Source organism: Lytechinus variegatus, chromosome 13, assembly GCF_018143015.1.
Source record: "Lytechinus variegatus isolate NC3 chromosome 13, Lvar_3.0, whole genome shotgun sequence".
Lineage (NCBI taxonomy): Eukaryota > Metazoa > Echinodermata > Echinoidea > Temnopleuroida > Toxopneustidae > Lytechinus > Lytechinus variegatus.
The window spans coordinates 23,939,759-23,962,411 of record NC_054752.1 but is presented as its reverse complement, the minus strand read 5'-3'; the positions used below and the strand labels follow the sequence as shown (position 1 = coordinate 23,962,411).

At 37.6% G+C, this 22,653-nt stretch overlaps 1 protein-coding gene across 1 annotated transcript; it reads right to left on the bottom strand.

The window, feature by feature from the left end:
* Window positions 1-15,502: 15,502 nt before the first annotated feature.
* Window positions 15,503-19,262, bottom strand: LOC121426877. Its single transcript, XM_041623280.1, has 2 exons — window positions 18,832-19,262; window positions 15,503-17,887 (listed from the first exon to the last, which is right to left on the bottom strand). The coding sequence occupies exon 2, from the start codon at window positions 17,761-17,763 to the stop codon at window positions 15,883-15,885; it is 1,881 nt and encodes a 626-aa protein (XP_041479214.1). The 5' UTR covers window positions 17,764-17,887; window positions 18,832-19,262; the 3' UTR covers window positions 15,503-15,882.
* Window positions 19,263-22,653: the final 3,391 nt, after the last annotated feature.

Here is a 22,653-nt window from a genome sequence, read left to right as displayed (position 1 = left end):
AAATACAAGCAATTTTCCCGTAAAATTAACGAATTTGCACAATTTTTTTAAATTTCATATAAGGTACCTGCAAATTTGTTATACATTATATTCAATAGAAATGACCACAACAAAAAAATCTGGGAATTTCGACAAAATGTCTGGAATGAAATTTTTCCACCAAATAGCGTTTCAATATTGTAGCGTTTACTCAGAAAATACATAAATGATGTTTTACAATGTTAAAATTACCTCTTAAAGAGTTCCGGAAAAAATACGAAAAATGTCGTACATGAAAAAGTGCAAAACCAGTGGGCTTGAAACTTACAGGAAGACCGTAAAATTGATTAACAAAACATTTTCTCTAAAAAATTCTAAAAAATTAGGCCGAGAAAAATTTTGCAAATACTTAAACAGGTCACAAAACATTGATGCTGCGGTCGAAAGTGAAAATTATTCACACGTTATTTGTAGAGAAATGTTTCGACTACATCATATCAAAATTTGAGAGAAAACTGACCACTAATAAAAAAGATACTGTCAAATATCTATAAATACGTTGACGTATATTGCGAAAATGTGTAATTTTCATTTTTAACGTAATTTTGTAGTAATAACGCAGTCTCCCTATGAGATATTCACTATATCCAAGAGTTAGGAAAAATTGGGGGTCAACGGACTCCTTGAAGAGCTACAGTGAATTTTATATAGGCATATTTTTGGCCACTTTTGACTTATTTTGCGAGTTTGCACGCGCGTGTAAGGCACATTTGAATTGACGCGCATTTGCGTATTATTGGTCGTAAGAGGCTGAATGAGGTATCAAATTAATCAGAAGATCATGGACGATAGACAGACACAAAATAAATGACAACTCGAAGAGGCATAGCGATGGTAGGAGCAAGAACGCGCACGCATACCTGTGCGCGCGCAAATTTTTGACATGCTCAAAATGGCCTGAAACGTACCCAAACTTGACCACGGTTGATTTGGAAAATTTTAAAATTTTGACGCGCGCGTACGTGCGCGTCGTGACCTTTGCATGACCTCTGTTGACATGTCCTGATGACCTGTCATCTGAACTTAATATGGTGCAAATATGAATGATTTATGATGATTAGTTGCGATGATATGATCAATAATTTAATTTTACAAAATGGCGCCTAGATGACGTCATCACGATTTGATGACCTTGAAAAGTTTCGTTTCGCGATTCCACAATAATATCCATACATGACATGAAAATCAAGAAATTTGACAGGCCCGATTTTGAGATAACCTGGCGACAAAATTTGGCAATAAAAATAAATAAAGTAAAATCTGACGAATATAATAGGTGATCTGTCATATTCATGACAGACCACCTAATAATAAAGGAAAAAAAAAAAAAAAAAAAAAAAGAGAGTCAAGCGAGGTTTGAACCACCGACCCTAGGGTTACCAGGCAGATGCGTTATCCAGTCGACCACGATCTTCCGGACAGACAGGGAGCGCAGAACAGGAAACATATTGTCAATGTAAATTGTTGCAAGTAGAAAAATGTCATGATGACAAACCTAGTACAAATTCCAGTTTTGAGAATAGTACAAGCTTTAAAATGAAACAGTGGACATATTGTCTAAAGGGTACATTCTAAGGTAAAACATATTTAAAATTTGGCGAGAAAAGACCAATATTTACGTAATTAGAATCAATTTACATGAGTGTTGTGACATCATGAAACAGAAAACACTAATTTTTAGTTCCGACGCCATGTTGATGACGTCACGATGTTTTTAAGGGTCAAATGTGGCATAAAATCATATCTCCAATTCATACTCTATTCGAATAGGAAAAATAAATTGTGGGTCAACGGACTCCTTGAAGAGCTACAGTGAATTTTATATAGGCATATTTTTGGCCACTTTTGACTTATTTTGCGAGTTTGCACGCGCGTGTAAGGCACATTTGAATTGACGCGCATTTGCGTATTATTGGTCGTAAGAGGCTGAATGAGGTATCAAATTAATCAGAAGATCATGGACGATAGACAGACACAAAATAAATGACAACTCGAAGAGGCATAGCGATGGTAGGAGCAAGAACGCGCACGCATACCTGTGCGCGCGCAAATTTTTGACATGCTCAAAATGGCCTGAAACGTACCCAAACTTGACCACGGTTGATTTGGAAAATTTTAAAATTTTGACGCGCGCGTACGTGCGCGTCGTGACCTTTGCATGACCTCTGTTGACATGTCCTGATGACCTGTCATCTGAACTTAATATGGTGCAAATATGAATGATTTATGATGATTAGTTGCGATGATATGATCAATAATTTAATTTTACAAAATGGCGCCTAGATGACGTCATCACGATTTGATGACCTTGAAAAGTTTCGTTTCGCGATTCCACAATAATATCCATACATGACATGAAAATCAAGAAATTTGACAGGCCCGATTTTGAGATAACCTGGCGACAAAATTTGGCAATAAAAATAAATAAAGTAAAATCTGACGAATATAATAGGTGATCTGTCATATTCATGACAGACCACCTAATAATAAAGGAAAAAAAAAAAAAAAAAAAAAAAAGAGAGTCAAGCGAGGTTTGAACCACCGACCCTAGGGTTACCAGGCAGATGCGTTATCCAGTCGACCACGATCTTCCGGACAGACAGGGAGCGCAGAACAGGAAACATATTGTCAATGTAAATTGTTGCAAGTAGAAAAATGTCATGATGACAAACCTAGTACAAATTCCAGTTTTGAGAATAGTACAAGCTTTAAAATGAAACAGTGGACATATTGTCTAAAGGGTACATTCTAAGGTAAAACATATTTAAAATTTGGCGAGAAAAGACCAATATTTACGTAATTAGAATCAATTTACATGAGTGTTGTGACATCATGAAACAGAAAACACTAATTTTTAGTTCCGACGCCATGTTGATGACGTCACGATGTTTTTAAGGGTCAAATGTGGCATAAAATCATATCTCCAATTCATACTCTATTCGAATAGGAAAAATAAATTGTGGGTCAACGGACTCCTTGAAGAGCTACAGTGAATTTTATATAGGCATATTTTTGGCCACTTTTGACTTATTTTGCGAGTTTGCACGCGCGTGTAAGGCACATTTGAATTGACGCGCATTTGCGTATTATTGGTCGTAAGAGGCTGAATGAGGTATCAAATTAATCAGAAGATCATGGACGATAGACAGACACAAAATAAATGACAACTCGAAGAGGCATAGCGATGGTAGGAGCAAGAACGCGCACGCATACCTGTGCGCGCGCAAATTTTTGACATGCTCAAAATGGCCTGAAACGTACCCAAACTTGACCACGGTTGATTTGGAAAATTTTAAAATTTTGACGCGCGCGTACGTGCGCGTCGTGACCTTTGCATGACCTCTGTTGACATGTCCTGATGACCTGTCATCTGAACTTAATATGGTGCAAATATGAATGATTTATGATGATTAGTTGCGATGATATGATCAATAATTTAATTTTACAAAATGGCGCCTAGATGACGTCATCACGATTTGATGACCTTGAAAAGTTTCGTTTCGCGATTCCACAATAATATCCATACATGACATGAAAATCAAGAAATTTGACAGGCCCGATTTTGAGATAACCTGGCGACAAAATTTGGCAATAAAAATAAATAAAGTAAAATCTGACGAATATAATAGGTGATCTGTCATATTCATGACAGACCACCTAATAATAAAGGAAAAAAAAAAAAAAAAAAAAAAAGAGAGTCAAGCGAGGTTTGAACCACCGACCCTAGGGTTACCAGGCAGATGCGTTATCCAGTCGACCACGATCTTCCGGACAGACAGGGAGCGCAGAACAGGAAACATATTGTCAATGTAAATTGTTGCAAGTAGAAAAATGTCATGATGACAAACCTAGTACAAATTCCAGTTTTGAGAATAGTACAAGCTTTAAAATGAAACAGTGGACATATTGTCTAAAGGGTACATTCTAAGGTAAAACATATTTAAAATTTGGCGAGAAAAGACCAATATTTACGTAATTAGAATCAATTTACATGAGTGTTGTGACATCATGAAACAGAAAACACTAATTTTTAGTTCCGACGCCATGTTGATGACGTCACGATGTTTTTAAGGGTCAAATGTGGCATAAAATCATATCTCCAATTCATACTCTATTCGAATAGGAAAAATAAATTGGGGGTCAACGGACTCCTTGAAGAGCTACAGTGAATTTTATATAGGCATATTTTTGGCCACTTTTGACTTATTTTGCGAGTTTGCACGCGCGTGTAAGGCACATTTGAATTGACGCGCATTTGCGTATTATTGGTCGTAAGAGGCTGAATGAGGTATCAAATTAATCAGAAGATCATGGACGATAGACAGACACAAAATAAATGACAACTCGAAGAGGCATAGCGATGGTAGGAGCAAGAACGCGCACGCATACCTGTGCGCGCGCAAATTTTTGACATGCTCAAAATGGCCTGAAACGTACCCAAACTTGACCACGGTTGATTTGGAAAATTTTAAAATTTTGACGCGCGCGTACGTGCGCGTCGTGACCTTTGCATGACCTCTGTTGACATGTCCTGATGACCTGTCATCTGAACTTAATATGGTGCAAATATGAATGATTTATGATGATTAGTTGCGATGATATGATCAATAATTTAATTTTACAAAATGGCGCCTAGATGACGTCATCACGATTTGATGACCTTGAAAAGTTTCGTTTCGCGATTCCACAATAATATCCATACATGACATGAAAATCAAGAAATTTGACAGGCCCGATTTTGAGATAACCTGGCGACAAAATTTGGCAATAAAAATAAATAAAGTAAAATCTGACGAATATAATAGGTGATCTGTCATATTCATGACAGACCACCTAATAATAAAGGAAAAAAAAAAAAAAAAAAAAAAAGAGAGTCAAGCGAGGTTTGAACCACCGACCCTAGGGTTACCAGGCAGATGCGTTATCCAGTCGACCACGATCTTCCGGACAGACAGGGAGCGCAGAACAGGAAACATATTGTCAATGTAAATTGTTGCAAGTAGAAAAATGTCATGATGACAAACCTAGTACAAATTCCAGTTTTGAGAATAGTACAAGCTTTAAAATGAAACAGTGGACATATTGTCTAAAGGGTACATTCTAAGGTAAAACATATTTAAAATTTGGCGAGAAAAGACCAATATTTACGTAATTAGAATCAATTTACATGAGTGTTGTGACATCATGAAACAGAAAACACTAATTTTTAGTTCCGACGCCATGTTGATGACGTCACGATGTTTTTAAGGGTCAAATGTGGCATAAAATCATATCTCCAATTCATACTCTATTCGAATAGGAAAAATAAATTGGGGGTCAACGGACTCCTTGAAGAGCTACAGTGAATTTTATATAGGCATATTTTTGGCCACTTTTGACTTATTTTGCGAGTTTGCACGCGCGTGTAAGGCACATTTGAATTGACGCGCATTTGCGTATTATTGGTCGTAAGAGGCTGAATGAGGTATCAAATTAATCAGAAGATCATGGACGATAGACAGACACAAAATAAATGACAACTCGAAGAGGCATAGCGATGGTAGGAGCAAGAACGCGCACGCATACCTGTGCGCGCGCAAATTTTTGACATGCTCAAAATGGCCTGAAACGTACCCAAACTTGACCACGGTTGATTTGGAAAATTTTAAAATTTTGACGCGCGCGTACGTGCGCGTCGTGACCTTTGCATGACCTCTGTTGACATGTCCTGATGACCTGTCATCTGAACTTAATATGGTGCAAATATGAATGATTTATGATGATTAGTTGCGATGATATGATCAATAATTTAATTTTACAAAATGGCGCCTAGATGACGTCATCACGATTTGATGACCTTGAAAAGTTTCGTTTCGCGATTCCACAATAATATCCATACATGACATGAAAATCAAGAAATTTGACAGGCCCGATTTTGAGATAACCTGGCGACAAAATTTGGCAATAAAAATAAATAAAGTAAAATCTGACGAATATAATAGGTGATCTGTCATATTCATGACAGACCACCTAATAATAAAGGAAAAAAAAAAAAAAAAAAAAAAAAGAGAGTCAAGCGAGGTTTGAACCACCGACCCTAGGGTTACCAGGCAGATGCGTTATCCAGTCGACCACGATCTTCCGGACAGACAGGGAGCGCAGAACAGGAAACATATTGTCAATGTAAATTGTTGCAAGTAGAAAAATGTCATGATGACAAACCTAGTACAAATTCCAGTTTTGAGAATAGTACAAGCTTTAAAATGAAACAATGGACATATTGTCTAAAGGGTACATTCTAAGGTAAAACATATTTAAAATTTGGCGAGAAAAGACCAATATTTACGTAATTAGAATCAATTTACATGAGTGTTGTGACATCATGAAACAGAAAACACTAATTTTTAGTTCCGACGCCATGTTGATGACGTCACGATGTTTTTAAGGGTCAAATGTGGCATAAAATCATATCTCCAATTCATACTCTATTCGAATAGGAAAAATAAATTGGGGGTCAACGGACTCCTTGAAGAGCTACAGTGAATTTTAGGCATATTTTTGGCCACTTTTGACTTATTTTGCGAGTTTGCACGCGCGTGTAAGGCACATTTGAATTGACGCGCATTTGCGTATTATTGGTCGTAAGAGGCTGAATGAGGTATCAAATTAATCAGAAGATCATGGACGATAGACAGACACAAAATAAATGACAACTCGAAGAGGCATAGCGATGGTAGGAGCAAGAACGCGCACGCATACCTGTGCGCGCGCAAATTTTTGACATGCTCAAAATGGCCTGAAACGTACCCAAACTTGACCACGGTTGATTTGGAAAATTTTAAAATTTTGACGCGCGCGTACGTGCGCGTCGTGACCTTTGCATGACCTCTGTTGACATGTCCTGATGACCTGTCATCTGAACTTAATATGGTGCAAATATGAATGATTTATGATGATTAGTTGCGATGATATGATCAATAATTTAATTTTACAAAATGGCGCCTAGATGACGTCATCACGATTTGATGACCTTGAAAAGTTTCGTTTCGCGATTCCACAATAATATCCATACATGACATGAAAATCAAGAAATTTGACAGGCCCGATTTTGAGATAACCTGGCGACAAAATTTGGCAATAAAAATAAATAAAGTAAAATCTGACGAATATAATAGGTGATCTGTCATATTCATGACAGACCACCTAATAATAAAGGAAAAAAAAAAAAAAAAAAAAAAAAGAGAGTCAAGCGAGGTTTGAACCACCGACCCTAGGGTTACCAGGCAGATGCGTTATCCAGTCGACCACGATCTTCCGGACAGACAGGGAGCGCAGAACAGGAAACATATTGTCAATGTAAATTGTTGCAAGTAGAAAAATGTCATGATGACAAACCTAGTACAAATTCCAGTTTTGAGAATAGTACAAGCTTTAAAATGAAACAATGGACATATTGTCTAAAGGGTACATTCTAAGGTAAAACATATTTAAAATTTGGCGAGAAAAGACCAATATTTACGTAATTAGAATCAATTTACATGAGTGTTGTGACATCATGAAACAGAAAACACTAATTTTTAGTTCCGACGCCATGTTGATGACGTCACGATGTTTTTAAGGGTCAAATGTGGCATAAAATCATATCTCCAATTCATACTCTATTCGAATAGGAAAAATAAATTGGGGGTCAACGGACTCCTTGAAGAGCTACAGTGAATTTTATATAGGCATATTTTTGGCCACTTTTGACTTATTTTGCGAGTTTGCACGCGCGTGTAAGGCACATTTGAATTGACGCGCATTTGCGTATTATTGGTCGTAAGAGGCTGAATGAGGTATCAAATTAATCAGAAGATCATGGACGATAGACAGACACAAAATAAATGACAACTCGAAGAGGCATAGCGATGGTAGGAGCAAGAACGCGCACGCATACCTGTGCGCGCGCAAATTTTTGACATGCTCAAAATGGCCTGAAACGTACCCAAACTTGACCACGGTTGATTTGGAAAATTTTAAAATTTTGACGCGCGCGTACGTGCGCGTCGTGACCTTTGCATGACCTCTGTTGACATGTCCTGATGACCTGTCATCTGAACTTAATATGGTGCAAATATGAATGATTTATGATGATTAGTTGCGATGATATGATCAATAATTTAATTTTACAAAATGGCGCCTAGATGACGTCATCACGATTTGATGACCTTGAAAAGTTTCGTTTCGCGATTCCACAATAATATCCATACATGACATGAAAATCAAGAAATTTGACAGGCCCGATTTTGAGATAACCTGGCGACAAAATTTGGCAATAAAAATAAATAAAGTAAAATCTGACGAATATAATAGGTGATCTGTCATATTCATGACAGACCACCTAATAATAAAGGAAAAAAAAAAAAAAAAAAAAAAAGAGAGTCAAGCGAGGTTTGAACCACCGACCCTAGGGTTACCAGGCAGATGCGTTATCCAGTCGACCACGATCTTCCGGACAGACAGGGAGCGCAGAACAGGAAACATATTGTCAATGTAAATTGTTGCAAGTAGAAAAATGTCATGATGACAAACCTAGTACAAATTCCAGTTTTGAGAATAGTACAAGCTTTAAAATGAAACAGTGGACATATTGTCTAAAGGGTACATTCTAAGGTAAAACATATTTAAAATTTGGCGAGAAAAGACCAATATTTACGTAATTAGAATCAATTTACATGAGTGTTGTGACATCATGAAACAGAAAACACTAATTTTTAGTTCCGACGCCATGTTGATGACGTCACGATGTTTTTAAGGGTCAAATGTGGCATAAAATCATATCTCCAATTCATACTCTATTCGAATAGGAAAAATAAATTGGGGGTCAACGGACTCCTTGAAGAGCTACAGTGAATTTTATATAGGCATATTTTTGGCCACTTTTGACTTATTTTGCGAGTTTGCACGCGCGTGTAAGGCACATTTGAATTGACGCGCATTTGCGTATTATTGGTCGTAAGAGGCTGAATGAGGTATCAAATTAATCAGAAGATCATGGACGATAGACAGACACAAAATAAATGACAACTCGAAGAGGCATAGCGATGGTAGGAGCAAGAACGCGCACGCATACCTGTGCGCGCGCAAATTTTTGACATGCTCAAAATGGCCTGAAACGTACCCAAACTTGACCACGGTTGATTTGGAAAATTTTAAAATTTTGACGCGCGCGTACGTGCGCGTCGTGACCTTTGCATGACCTCTGTTGACATGTCCTGATGACCTGTCATCTGAACTTAATATGGTGCAAATATGAATGATTTATGATGATTAGTTGCGATGATATGATCAATAATTTAATTTTACAAAATGGCGCCTAGATGACGTCATCACGATTTGATGACCTTGAAAAGTTTCGTTTCGCGATTCCACAATAATATCCATACATGACATGAAAATCAAGAAATTTGACAGGCCCGATTTTGAGATAACCTGGCGACAAAATTTGGCAATAAAAATAAATAAAGTAAAATCTGACGAATATAATAGGTGATCTGTCATATTCATGACAGACCACCTAATAATAAAGGAAAAAAAAAAAAAAAAAAAAAAAGAGAGTCAAGCGAGGTTTGAACCACCGACCCTAGGGTTACCAGGCAGATGCGTTATCCAGTCGACCACGATCTTCCGGACAGACAGGGAGCGCAGAACAGGAAACATATTGTCAATGTAAATTGTTGCAAGTAGAAAAATGTCATGATGACAAACCTAGTACAAATTCCAGTTTTGAGAATAGTACAAGCTTTAAAATGAAACAGTGGACATATTGTCTAAAGGGTACATTCTAAGGTAAAACATATTTAAAATTTGGCGAGAAAAGACCAATATTTACGTAATTAGAATCAATTTACATGAGTGTTGTGACATCATGAAACAGAAAACACTAATTTTTAGTTCCGACGCCATGTTGATGACGTCACGATGTTTTTAAGGGTCAAATGTGGCATAAAATCATATCTCCAATTCATACTCTATTCGAATAGGAAAAATAAATTGGGGGTCAACGGACTCCTTGAAGAGCTACAGTGAATTTTATATAGGCATATTTTTGGCCACTTTTGACTTATTTTGCGAGTTTGCACGCGCGTGTAAGGCACATTTGAATTGACGCGCATTTGCGTATTATTGGTCGTAAGAGGCTGAATGAGGTATCAAATTAATCAGAAGATCATGGACGATAGACAGACACAAAATAAATGACAACTCGAAGAGGCATAGCGATGGTAGGAGCAAGAACGCGCACGCATACCTGTGCGCGCGCAAATTTTTGACATGCTCAAAATGGCCTGAAACGTACCCAAACTTGACCACGGTTGATTTGGAAAATTTTAAAATTTTGACGCGCGCGTACGTGCGCGTCGTGACCTTTGCATGACCTCTGTTGACATGTCCTGATGACCTGTCATCTGAACTTAATATGGTGCAAATATGAATGATTTATGATGATTAGTTGTGATGATATGATCAATAATTTAATTTTACAAAATGGCGCCTAGATGACGTCATCACGATTTGATGACCTTGAAAAGTTTCGTTTCGCGATTCCACAATAATATCCATACATGACATGAAAATCAAGAAATTTGACAGGCCCGATTTTGAGATAACCTGGCGACAAAATTTGGCAATAAAAATAAATAAAGTAAAATCTGACGAATATAATAGGTGATCTGTCATATTCATGACAGACCACCTAATTACTACGAGTCGAATAGAGATTGATTTTGAATTTTGTATTTGAATTTGATTGTGGTGCGGAGGCCGGGCAAAATTATTCCACGACTTGGATGAACATGCCGGACCTGGTGGCTCAGTGGTAGAGCGCCCGGCCCGCCTCATGGACGGGAGGTCGTGGGTTCGATCCCCGGCCGAGTCATACCAAAGACTGATAAAAATGGGACCTTCTGCTTTCTTGTTAGGCGCTCGACGTGTGAGAATGGAGAAGGGTTATGCAGGGCCCGCTGGAAGAACAGCTTACAGCTGAGAGTGGCTACCCTGGGTAAATAAGAGTTATTATTAGGTGGTCTGTCATGAATATGACAGATCACCTATTATATTCGTCAGATTTTACTTTATTTATTTTTATTGCCAAATTTTGACGCCAGGTTATCTCAAAATCGGGCCTGTCAAATTTCTTGATTTTCATGTCATGTATGGATATTATTGTGGAATCGCGAAACGAAACTTTTCAAGGTCATCAAATCCTGATGACGTCATCTAGGCGCCATTTTGTAAAATTAAATTATTGATCATATCATCGCAACTAATCATCATAAATCATTCATATTTGCATCATATCAAGTTCAGATGACAGGTCATCAGGACATGTCAACAGAGGTCATGCAAAGGTCACGACGCGCACGTACGCGCGCGTCAAAATTTTAAAATTCCCCAAATCAATCGTGGTCAAATTTGGGTACGTTTCAGGCCATTTTGAGCATGTCAAAAATTTGCGCGCGCACAGGTATGCGTGCGCGTTTTTGCTCCTACCATCGGTATGCATCTTCGAGTCGTCATTTATTTTATGTCTGTTCACTGTCCATGATCTTCTGATTAATTTGATACCTCATTCAGCCTCTTACGACCAATAATACCCAAATGCGCGTCAATTCAAATGTGCATTACAAGCGCGTGCAAACTCGCAAAACAAGTCAAAAGTGGGCAAAAATATGCCTATATAAAATTCACTGTAGCTCTTCAAGGAGTCCGTTGACCCCCAATTTTTTTTTCCTATTCGAATAGAGTATGAATTGGAGATATGATTTTATGCCACATTTGACCCTTAAAAACATCGTGACGTCATCAACATGGCGTCGGAACTAAAAATTAGTGTTTTCTGTTTCATGATGTCACAACACTCATGTAAATTGATTCTAATTACGTAAATATTGGTCTTTTCTCGCCAACTTTTAAATATGTTTTACCTTAGAATGTACCCTTTAGACAATATGTCCATTGTTTCATTTTAAAGCTTGTACTATTCTCAAAACTGGAATTTGTACTAGGTTTGTCATCATGACATTTTTGTACTTGCAACAATTTACATTGACAATATGTTTCCTGTTTTGCGCTCCCTGTCTGTCCGGAAGATCGTGGTCGACTGGATAACGCACCTGCCTGGTAACGCTAGGGTCGGTGGTTCAAACCTGGCTTGACTCTCTTTTTTTTTTTTTTTTCCTTTATTATTAGGTGGTCTGTCATGAATATGACAGATCACCTATTATATTCGTCAGATTTTACTTTATTTATTTTTATTGCCAAATTTTGACGCCAGGTTATCTCAAAATCGGGCCTGTCAAATTTCTTGATTTTCATGTCATGTATGGATATTATTGTGGAATCGCGAAACGAAACTTTTCAAGGTCATCAAATCCTGATGACGTCATCTAGGCGCCATTTTGTAAAATTAAATTATTGATCATATCATCGCAACTAATCATCATAAATCATTCATATTTGCATCATATCAAGTTCAGATGACAGGTCATCAGGACATGTCAACAGAGGTCATGCAAAGGTCACGACGCGCACGTACGCGCGCGTCAAAATTTTAAAATTCCCCAAATCAATCGTGGTCAAATTTGGGTACGTTTCAGGCCATTTTGAGCATGTCAAAAATTTGCGCGCGCACAGGTATGCGTGCGCGTTTTTGCTCCTACCATCGGTATGCATCTTCGAGTCGTCATTTATTTTATGTCTGTTCACTGTCCATGATCTTCTGATTAATTTGATACCTCATTCAGCCTCTTACGACCAATAATACCCAAATGCGCGTCAATTCAAATGTGCATTACAAGCGCGTGCAAACTCGCAAAACAAGTCAAAAGTGGGCAAAAATATGCCTATATAAAATTCACTGTAGCTCTTCAAGGAGTCCGTTGACCCCCAATTTTTTTTTCCTATTCGAATAGAGTATGAATTGGAGATATGATTTTATGCCACATTTGACCCTTAAAAACATCGTGACGTCATCAACATGGCGTCGGAACTAAAAATTAGTGTTTTCTGTTTCATGATGTCACAACACTCATGTAAATTGATTCTAATTACGTAAATATTGGTCTTTTCTCGCCAACTTTTAAATATGTTTTACCTTAGAATGTACCCTTTAGACAATATGTCCATTGTTTCATTTTAAAGCTTGTACTATTCTCAAAACTGGAATTTGTACTAGGTTTGTCATCATGACATTTTTGTACTTGCAACAATTTACATTGACAATATGTTTCCTGTTTTGCGCTCCCTGTCTGTCCGGAAGATCGTGGTCGACTGGATAACGCACCTGCCTGGTAACGCTAGGGTCGGTGGTTCAAACCTGGCTTGACTCTCTTTTTTTTTTTTTTTTTCCTTTATTATTAGGTGGTCTGTCATGAATATGACAGATCACCTATTATATTCGTCAGATTTTACTTTATTTATTTTTATTGCCAAATTTTGACGCCAGGTTATCTCAAAATCGGGCCTGTCAAATTTCTTGATTTTCATGTCATGTATGGATATTATTGTGGAATCGCGAAACGAAACTTTTCAAGGTCATCAAATCCTGATGACGTCATCTAGGCGCCATTTTGTAAAATTAAATTATTGATCATATCATCGCAACTAATCATCATAAATCATTCATATTTGCATCATATCAAGTTCAGATGACAGGTCATCAGGACATGTCAACAGAGGTCATGCAAAGGTCACGACGCGCACGTACGCGCGCGTCAAAATTTTAAAATTCCCCAAATCAATCGTGGTCAAATTTGGGTACGTTTCAGGCCATTTTGAGCATGTCAAAAATTTGCGCGCGCACAGGTATGCGTGCGCGTTTTTGCTCCTACCATCGGTATGCATCTTCGAGTCGTCATTTATTTTATGTCTGTTCACTGTCCATGATCTTCTGATTAATTTGATACCTCATTCAGCCTCTTACGACCAATAATACCCAAATGCGCGTCAATTCAAATGTGCATTACAAGCGCGTGCAAACTCGCAAAACAAGTCAAAAGTGGGCAAAAATATGCCTATATAAAATTCACTGTAGCTCTTCAAGGAGTCCGTTGACCCCCAATTTTTCCTCACTCTTGGATAGAGTAAATATCTCATTTGGAGATTGTGTAAATACCACAAAATTATGTTAGAAATAAAAATTACATATTTTCGCAATATACGTCAACGTATTTATGCATATTTGACCGTATCTTTTTTATTAGTGGTTAGTTTTTTCTCAAATTTTGATATGATGTAGTCAAAAAAATTCTCTACAAATAACGTGCGAATAATTTTCACTTTTGACCACAGCATCAATGTGTTGTGAGCTGTTTAAATTTTCGACAAATTTTTCTTGGCCTAATTTTTGCGAATTTTTTAAAGAAAATGTTTTATTAATCAAGTTTACGGTCTTCCTGTAAATTTTAAGCCCACTGGTTTTGCGGTTTTTCATGTAGGACATTTTTCGTAGTTTTTCCGGAACTTTTTAAGAGCTAATTTTAACATTGTAAAACATCATTTATCCATTTTCTTAGTAAACGCTACAATATTGAGAAGCTATTGTGTTGAAAAATTTCATTCCGGACATTTTGTGGAAATTTCCAGATTTTTTTTTATTTGGTTATTTTCACTAAATATAACATATAACAGATTTTCAGATACCTTCTGTGAAATAAAAAAAATGCAATATACTTAAATAAATATTTTCTTGAAATTTTGCGGGAAAATTGCCTGTATTTGAATCTTTCACCTAACTTTTTTTTGTAAAGTCATCAAGAAAAAATTTTCAAGTTAATGCTAAAGTCATACACAATTAATAAATCGATATTGAAAATTCTTGACGGAAAATATAATGTGAAATGTTTAGGAATTTCAGAAATTTTGCAAACATTCCCCCCCCAAAAAAAAAAATCTACTTAATTCTTTCATCAGATACATCATTAGTGAGTTTTGAAGTGAATGCTGTGAAATTGTAGCATTGCAAAATTTCTCATTAAAAATAAATCAAATTTACCAGACGTTTTGAACATTGTGAAAATTCTGGTTTGAAAGCTTAAAAGAAAAATTGTTGACAGAATAAACAATTTTTAAAAAGATTTTCCATACAAAACATGAAACTGTAGATTAAAAATTTGCTGCTCTGAAATAGAAGGCTCCTTTCATAGCGCAATTTTGGAAAGCCAAATTCGGTAAATCGTATCAAATTTTTGAGGAGTTTTAAGGCATTTTACGTGCTCCAAACTTCATGTCGTATTTACCGTATTGCATTATCATTGTAATCATGACGGTTGTTATCACCACATTAATAATCAAATTTAGCAATGGTAAAAATTTATTCCTAGAATGTCTATGATCAAGATTATGAATCATATCTAAAAAATCATTTCATACAACATCAGCCGATACTGAATGAAAAATCATGACAGACCACCTAATTCGTCCTAATGACGAATTAAAATCTAGTTATTATTATTATTATTGTGCTAAAAGTAGTGGCAAAGTAAAGTGACGCTTCATTCAATGGTGGATTGGAAACTATTATTTGTGTGGGTTTTTTTTTTTGCCTATATCTGTGAACTGGTTATGAGGCGTTGGCAAGCGATTCTTGCGCAACCGCAGTCAAAATATGGGAAAATGGATTATTATTGTTGTCATGGTTATCTGATTACAAGAATGCCATTTTTTTCTAATTATTGTTCTTTAACCTATACGACAAAGAAATTGAGAAAGTTACCAACATTATTGCATAACAAATCTGCGCAACGTCCTTTTCAATTTGACAGGAATTTGTTTAATACCAGATTGTATTTCTGATCCCATCTCAGTATGAGATGCTGGTACAGATAGTCAACTGTCCAAGTTCATCTTGGTCTTCTTCTCGTCTTGTCGAAGAGTTTCTCGAAGCCGATACCAGTCCTCCAATGCAAACTGGCCCCGGTTACACTTGATGTGCGTGAGATTCTCCACTTCTCGGGGGAGTTTGCACGTCCGCAACAGTACAGGTACGATGCATCTTCTCTTCAGGGTTTCGATGTGCGCTCTCTGAAGCTCATAACGGCACCAGTGATCCCTGAGCGAATCGGGACTCAAGATCAAAATTATCCGATATGATTCGTCGATGTTCTCAGCGATGTTTTCTGCGATGGTCGCACCGTACGCGTAATCACGGTAGCGAATGCAACCTCGGACGTCGAAATCCTTTTCCAGTCTCTTCACGAACGAGACTGTCCATTTGTGGTCGATGTGGGTGAAGCTGACGAAGAAATCAAACTTGTACGAGCTGGGTTGACGGTGCAGAAGAGGTGAAAGAGGATTGATGTAAGCACATTGATTCTCGGATAAAATGTTCACGAATCCTTGTCGCTCAGAAGAGCAGTAGTCAAATCGTGATAAGTCGCATTCAAAACCACAACAGTTGATTCCGTGATTGTGCGTAAAGATATTTTGTAAGATCTCAACCTGCTTTTGCAGTCTCTTCTGGGCTTTCTGAACTTCTGAAAGCTGCAGAAGTGCGCCCTCTTCTTCGCCCATTTTCTTGAGGCACCGTGCCCACCTTGAGTGTGTTTCGGCGATGTCGAAATTGTCGTCATGGCTAGACCGCACTGCAAGACTGAATTCTTGAACGGCTGTGTCGTAATCACCTCTGAGAAAGGCTATGTAACCTAGATCAGAATGATCTGCGTGGACCTGCTTGAATTGCAGTGCTGTCTGAAATTGCTCTTGAGCCTTCGCTAGTAGACTGAGTTGTTGTTCCGATGTTACTTTCGAATCCTTACCATAATCATCCTCGTACATAGCTAGGTACAGCAAACCTAAGTGGCGATGTCCGAACCACGAAGCTTCCTTTTCAATTGACTTTTGGAACATTTTCTCTGCACGGTCGAACTGCTTCATCAAGGTTAGTTCAGAGGCAACTCGTCGTAGCACAATGTGATGATCAGGCTGCAGTGACAGTGCCTGCTCATAACAGTCCATTGACGTATATGAATGGAGGTGAGTAGTATCGAGTAAGGCCTGTCCAAGGGATCTTGAAGTCTTGGTCCGTAAGAGAATTCCCATAAACACCCAAGAGAGGGCGCGATAAGCCGGCGGAGCATCCACCATTTCTGTGACCGAGGCAAAGCACACGATGGCTTCCTTGAAGCTGGGTTCTGTCACTGCCATTGCTGCTTGTCCTGCAACTAGCTGACTGTCTCTGCGGTAAAGAGCGAGGCCATAGTCGAAAATCCATTCAGCCTTTTCTGGAACGTCGGTCTCAGCTCCGATCTCGACTGCCTTCTTGATGAAGGCAGTGTAACTGAAAGGACGAACGTCCTGTTCAAAGTGGCGAATCGCATGGGCGCGATCAGCATACGCCCGAGCAAGATATACAGGGTCTCGATCAGACAGTAGCTTCTGCAACTTCTGTATGAATTCATGGAAAAGTTTCAATTTGGACTGGCGCCTATAGAGAACTGCCAGGTTTCCAGTTGCAATGATGTTGTTAGGGTCCAACTCCATGACTTCATCAAACTTTTCTTCAGCTGTTTTCTGATCATTCAGTGAATACAAGATGAATCCCTGAAGGTTTTTGATCGAGCAATAATATGTCGGCAGCTCAGAAAATTCTACCTTCCGCGTTTCAAGTGAGTTCCAGGACCGTTCAAGCTGTTCCTGGGTTATTTTAAGAAGTTCTGGCCATGTTAGATGACACCCAACTTCTCCTATCGCATCGTTTTCTATTTCCATGTTGATAATTCGTCGGGATTTCCAAAAAGTCAAGTTTACACAAGATCCAAAAAGAGGAAGATTGTACAAAGGAAGCTTCAGACACAAAAGTGTTTCAACAACCACGTCCTTCCTCCATCCCAACCTGTAAAGAAGAACCAAAGGAATATTGGTAAATTCGATTTAGATCCCCACAAGGAATATTGAGTTACATTGTGTCAATTCAAACAGCATTAAGGGCAATTTCTCTATCCTAAGTAAACTGGTCTTAACTTACCTTAAACATGTTAAAAATAGGGGGTTTGTCGCGAAGATATGTATCAATAGATAATTACTAAACATCCTATTCCAGAAAACATTTACCTTATACTCTGTTTTTTATTGCAGTTTAAGAGGAGTGAGTTAGTTTTAAAATTTCAGGAGACCAGACATGGCATAAAGGGTTTTGGCATGATTTTCATATTCAGTATTCTTTTCTTTCTTGGTCGTAAAGATTTTGGCGGTCATGCCATGGCCCCAAGCCCTATGTCTGGGCGGGGGGGGGGGGTGGAGGAAGCATATCATCCTTAAGACCGAAACTTTTAAGTATGTTAGCTTTATTTCTACAAGACTAGGTACTTCGTAAGACCTGAATAGATAAAGCTAGCGCGAAGCGCAAGCTGAAATTTCTTTTAAATTTTCCTTAAAATCGCGAGGAATATTGAGGATTTTAATCAGTTTTCATAACTATTTTCCCCCTATAATACACTTTAATTTCAATTCTCATCTCTTTGGGCTGTTCTTAACTACATTCATGAAGCTGCGTGAATAAAGGAAATTAGTTACAGAAACTGACATAAGTGATATTCACTAGGGTAATAAAATAAATGGGACACATAATAATTTGAATTCATGTGCATCAGACAATTAAGGAGGCTATCATTGATGCATATGTCGTGTGATTAAAGTTAAGTACGTTCTATATCTCATCGTAAGAAGCGGACTTAATACCAGAAATTCTATGTATATCGTTCAATCTATGAAATCTATGGTTCATACAACAATGTTATGAAATGAAAAATAATAGTAATTGCACCTTTATATACTTACTATTCGGATGTTACAGGTTCAATTCCAAAATATTCCGATTTTGAAGGGAGAACGTGTCAAGTAAATCCAGGGTAGATACGGAGATATGAATCACCCACCAAGTCTGATCTGACTGATAGTAAAATGAGGTTGTCAAAATTCCGCTCGAGAAATAAAAGAAAATTGTCCGAATACTGTGATGAGGATCGATGAAGATCATTCCTTGTTCAAAGTCCACGGAGAGTGGTGGCTGTACTTTGGGTCGATTGATTCCGCCAAACATACACGGGCAGTCCTGAAATGGTGGTAGACATGCTTGTCTAGGGGTCTCGCTTGGTTGGGTTATGATAGAATCTGGGATAATTTCTCGCCATTAATATTGGCGTTCACTTCCTTCTAGAACCCCATTGTGTATGTGAGAGATTCTAAAAATAAACCAAAGCGAACTGGGCTTGCTATACGACAGGCATCCGAGAAGGGACTTTCCAGAACTACCTCATATAATACTTGAGCAATTATAATTGCAAAGGCTTCCCCAAGTGGATGTGAGCGGGGATGTTTTGATTATTTTAACATGAGGAAATGGATTCTAAACAAATCACAGAAATATGTGACAGTGAGAAGGTAAATGAATGTAGTCATTAAAGCAGGAGATACAAAAAAAAATGACCGAGTCATACCGGGATGTGATGAGGATATGTATCGGTCATCGAATGGTGGGCGGGGGGGGATGTTTTGATGATTGATCCTGAATCGAGGTCCGTGCGCCCCGCCCCTCGAATCACAATTTTGTTGGAATATGAAGGAGTGGGGTAAATGATGAATACAAGGATTGTGATTGTTGGATAAAGGAAGGAATAGAATGGAGATGGGTAGGGAGTCTGAACTATGGCAGCAGGAGAATAAGGATGGCAGCAGCAGCAGTAGTAGTAGTAGTAGTAGTAGAAGTAGTAGAAGTAGTAGTAATATAGTAGTACAACATGTAGTAGTAGTAGTAGTAGTAGTACAACATGTAGTAGTAGTCTTAGTACAACATGTAGTAGTAGTAGTAGTACAACATGTAGTAGTAGTAGTAATAGTAGTAGTAGTAGTAGTAGTAGTAGTAGTAGTACAACATGTAGTAGTATTAGTAGTAGTGGTAGCAGTAGAAGTAGTAGGAATAGTAGTAGAAGTAGTAGTAGTAGTAGTACAACATGTAGTAGTAATAGTAGTAGTAGTAGTAGTAGTAGTAGTAGTAGTAGTAGTAGTAGTGGTGGTGGTAGTAGTAGTAGTAGTAGTAGTAGTAGTAGTAGTAGTGGTAGTGGTGGTGGTAGTAGTAGTAGTAGTAGTAGTAGTAGTAGAAGAAGTATATAGTAGTACAACATGTAGTAGTAGTAGTACAACATGTAGTAGTAGTAGTAATAGTAGTAGTAGTAGTAGTAGTAGTAGTAGTAGTAGTAGTAGTAGTAGTAGTAGTAGTACAACATGTAGTAGTAGTAGTAGTAGTAGTAGTAGTAGTAGTAGTAGTAGTATACCCAGTTGTTGTGTGTCCGGACAGGTTGTGTGTCCTGACTATCAATTTTAGGAAGTCATTTGAAAAAAATTTACAGGCAAAGTTTCATCAATTTTTAGTACAAAATGTAGGAAATATTATAGAGAACAAAATAGAAGATGATTACAACTATTGAATTCATATTTTTAGGGTATTCCAAAGACAAAAAAGAAGGCTTTAAAAATATAAAGTGTCCGGACACCCGACCCCTCCCCCATCCTGTAAGTAGTAGTAGTAATAATAGTAGTTAGTAGCAGTAGCAGTAATAGTTACATCACCTATGTAGTGATTTGTGAAGTACTTAAATTTCTTTTAAAAATAATGGCCGTGTCTGCCTATAGGGTATGGAAATGTTTTTTTATAATTTATATTTTTATAGGGTATGGAAATGTTAGCTTTCGGGGAGGGGGAGGGCGTTCTGTTACACTAGAAAATGTGTTACTGCGTGCTTTTAGAACTAATTTGCACATTTTACGGTTTTTAGTTAAAATTGCCGAAACATTTTTTTAAATGTTTCTTTTCTTTTTACATGTTTGATTTTTTTATCATGCCAATCTATTGTAACGTTAAATATCTTATTTTTTTATGTTTTCTAATAGAAATATAAACATGACGGAAATAAATACCTCCTCCGAATTCGGTAGCCTTGGATTATTTGTATTCTGGCAATAATGTCAATAGAATCATAAGTACCTCAAAGACCTGTGTTTGTAATCCTATTTCTGAATAGTCGAAGGAATCGATGTTGCTGACGTTCTAAGATAAGTTTCGTAAAGGAGGGATTCTTTATGAGAATGATATATGATGTAAAATTAAACAAAGAGGGCGGTGTGAACACGCACTCTCACCATTCCCTTGGTTACTGCACCCCGATTGGATAAAAGTTGTTACTCCCAATAGAAATCATTGTGACGTCACATCAAAGTTCGTAAAGGTCAGAGACGTAGACTGAAGGTTCTCCACAAGCAACCGGCCATGGCATTGATAGCAGATTTTATGTTCTTCTGTTGGCATTATTATGTTTTTTTTTTTGGGGGGGGTAGAGGGTGGGGAGTGCTGCTTAATTAATATGGTACTGTTGTATTTTCCTCCTTCCCTGTTCATTCTTTTCATTATGTATGGCTTGCAATCCCGAATGAATGGTAAGTCGCCAAAAATGAACTTTGATAATTTCAATGAGTTTGAAACAAATGAAAAGCTTTAATGATTATTACGACCCACACTTATACGTGATTGAATATAGAAAAAAAAAGTGATTTTCGAGTTAAAGGTGAATCCAACCAAAAAAAATTGTTTTTAGAGGAAAACGAAAAAAAATCAGACTTTTCAAACAATAAGAAGTTATGATTATTTACAAGTTGTAAATACTGGTAATCAGTATAGCCATGGATACTTCAAATTTGCCACATATGTGATGTCATAGTGATGTAAGACAGGACTACTCTTCCAAGTACTCCAATTTTTTTTTCAAAAGTTTTACTATAAATACATGGTCTATGGAAAAGTTGTCCTTGTCACTTGTCATAATCATGGAGATATATTCCCAGTTTTATTAGTAAATATCTCTATATTCATAATTTAATCACCCAGTTGCCAATTTGAAATGTACATAGTCTTAGGGATCTCAATTTTAAAGCAGCCTAACTTTCTTATTGCTTCTCCGATTTCTTTTAAACTTTCACCATTCCGTTTTTTTTTCTCCTTTCAAACACAACGTGTTATGACCAAGGATGGATTTTTCCTTTAAGACAACCAAGGGGGGGGGGGGGGTCATTGGTTCCGAGTGTTGCACAGGCTAAATATAAAGTTGATCATATTCGTTCTGACCCAACCACTGATCTGATCAGTGGACACAGCACTAGTTCGTTTGTAGAGCGCCATCTTTAGATAAGATCGTTATATTCAAACAGTATACTCCATTATGCATGCCAACTTTTTGCAAAAAAAAAATGTGTTTTCAGATGGAAAAGTTAAAAACGTGAATTTGAAAGTGAAGTGCGGGCAGCCATGTCATGTGAACCACAGTTCCGTGCAGATATCATCATGATGGCCTCAGTGTGTGGGAGGAGGGTGGGGCGCAATAGTACTCTATGAAGTGTTTTGGGCAGGGAACCGGTATAAGATATCTTCAAATCAATCTTCCTAGCTTAAGTCCATGTGCTCTTCGTGGTTAACGTCCACTTGTATTCACATAACTATTTCCCAGTTCTATGCAAATCATTTTTACGAACTTTTCAAAAGCGGGTGGTGCTCACTCAAGCGGAAAGATTTTTTGACAGTTATATCGTCATTTGCTTAAAGAAATCTATACC

Excerpts from the sequence above, each read along its gene's own strand:
- LOC121426877 (XM_041623280.1), bottom strand. The coding sequence starts at position 17,763 with ATGGAAATAGAAAACGATGCGATAGGAGAAGTTGGGTGTCATCTAACA.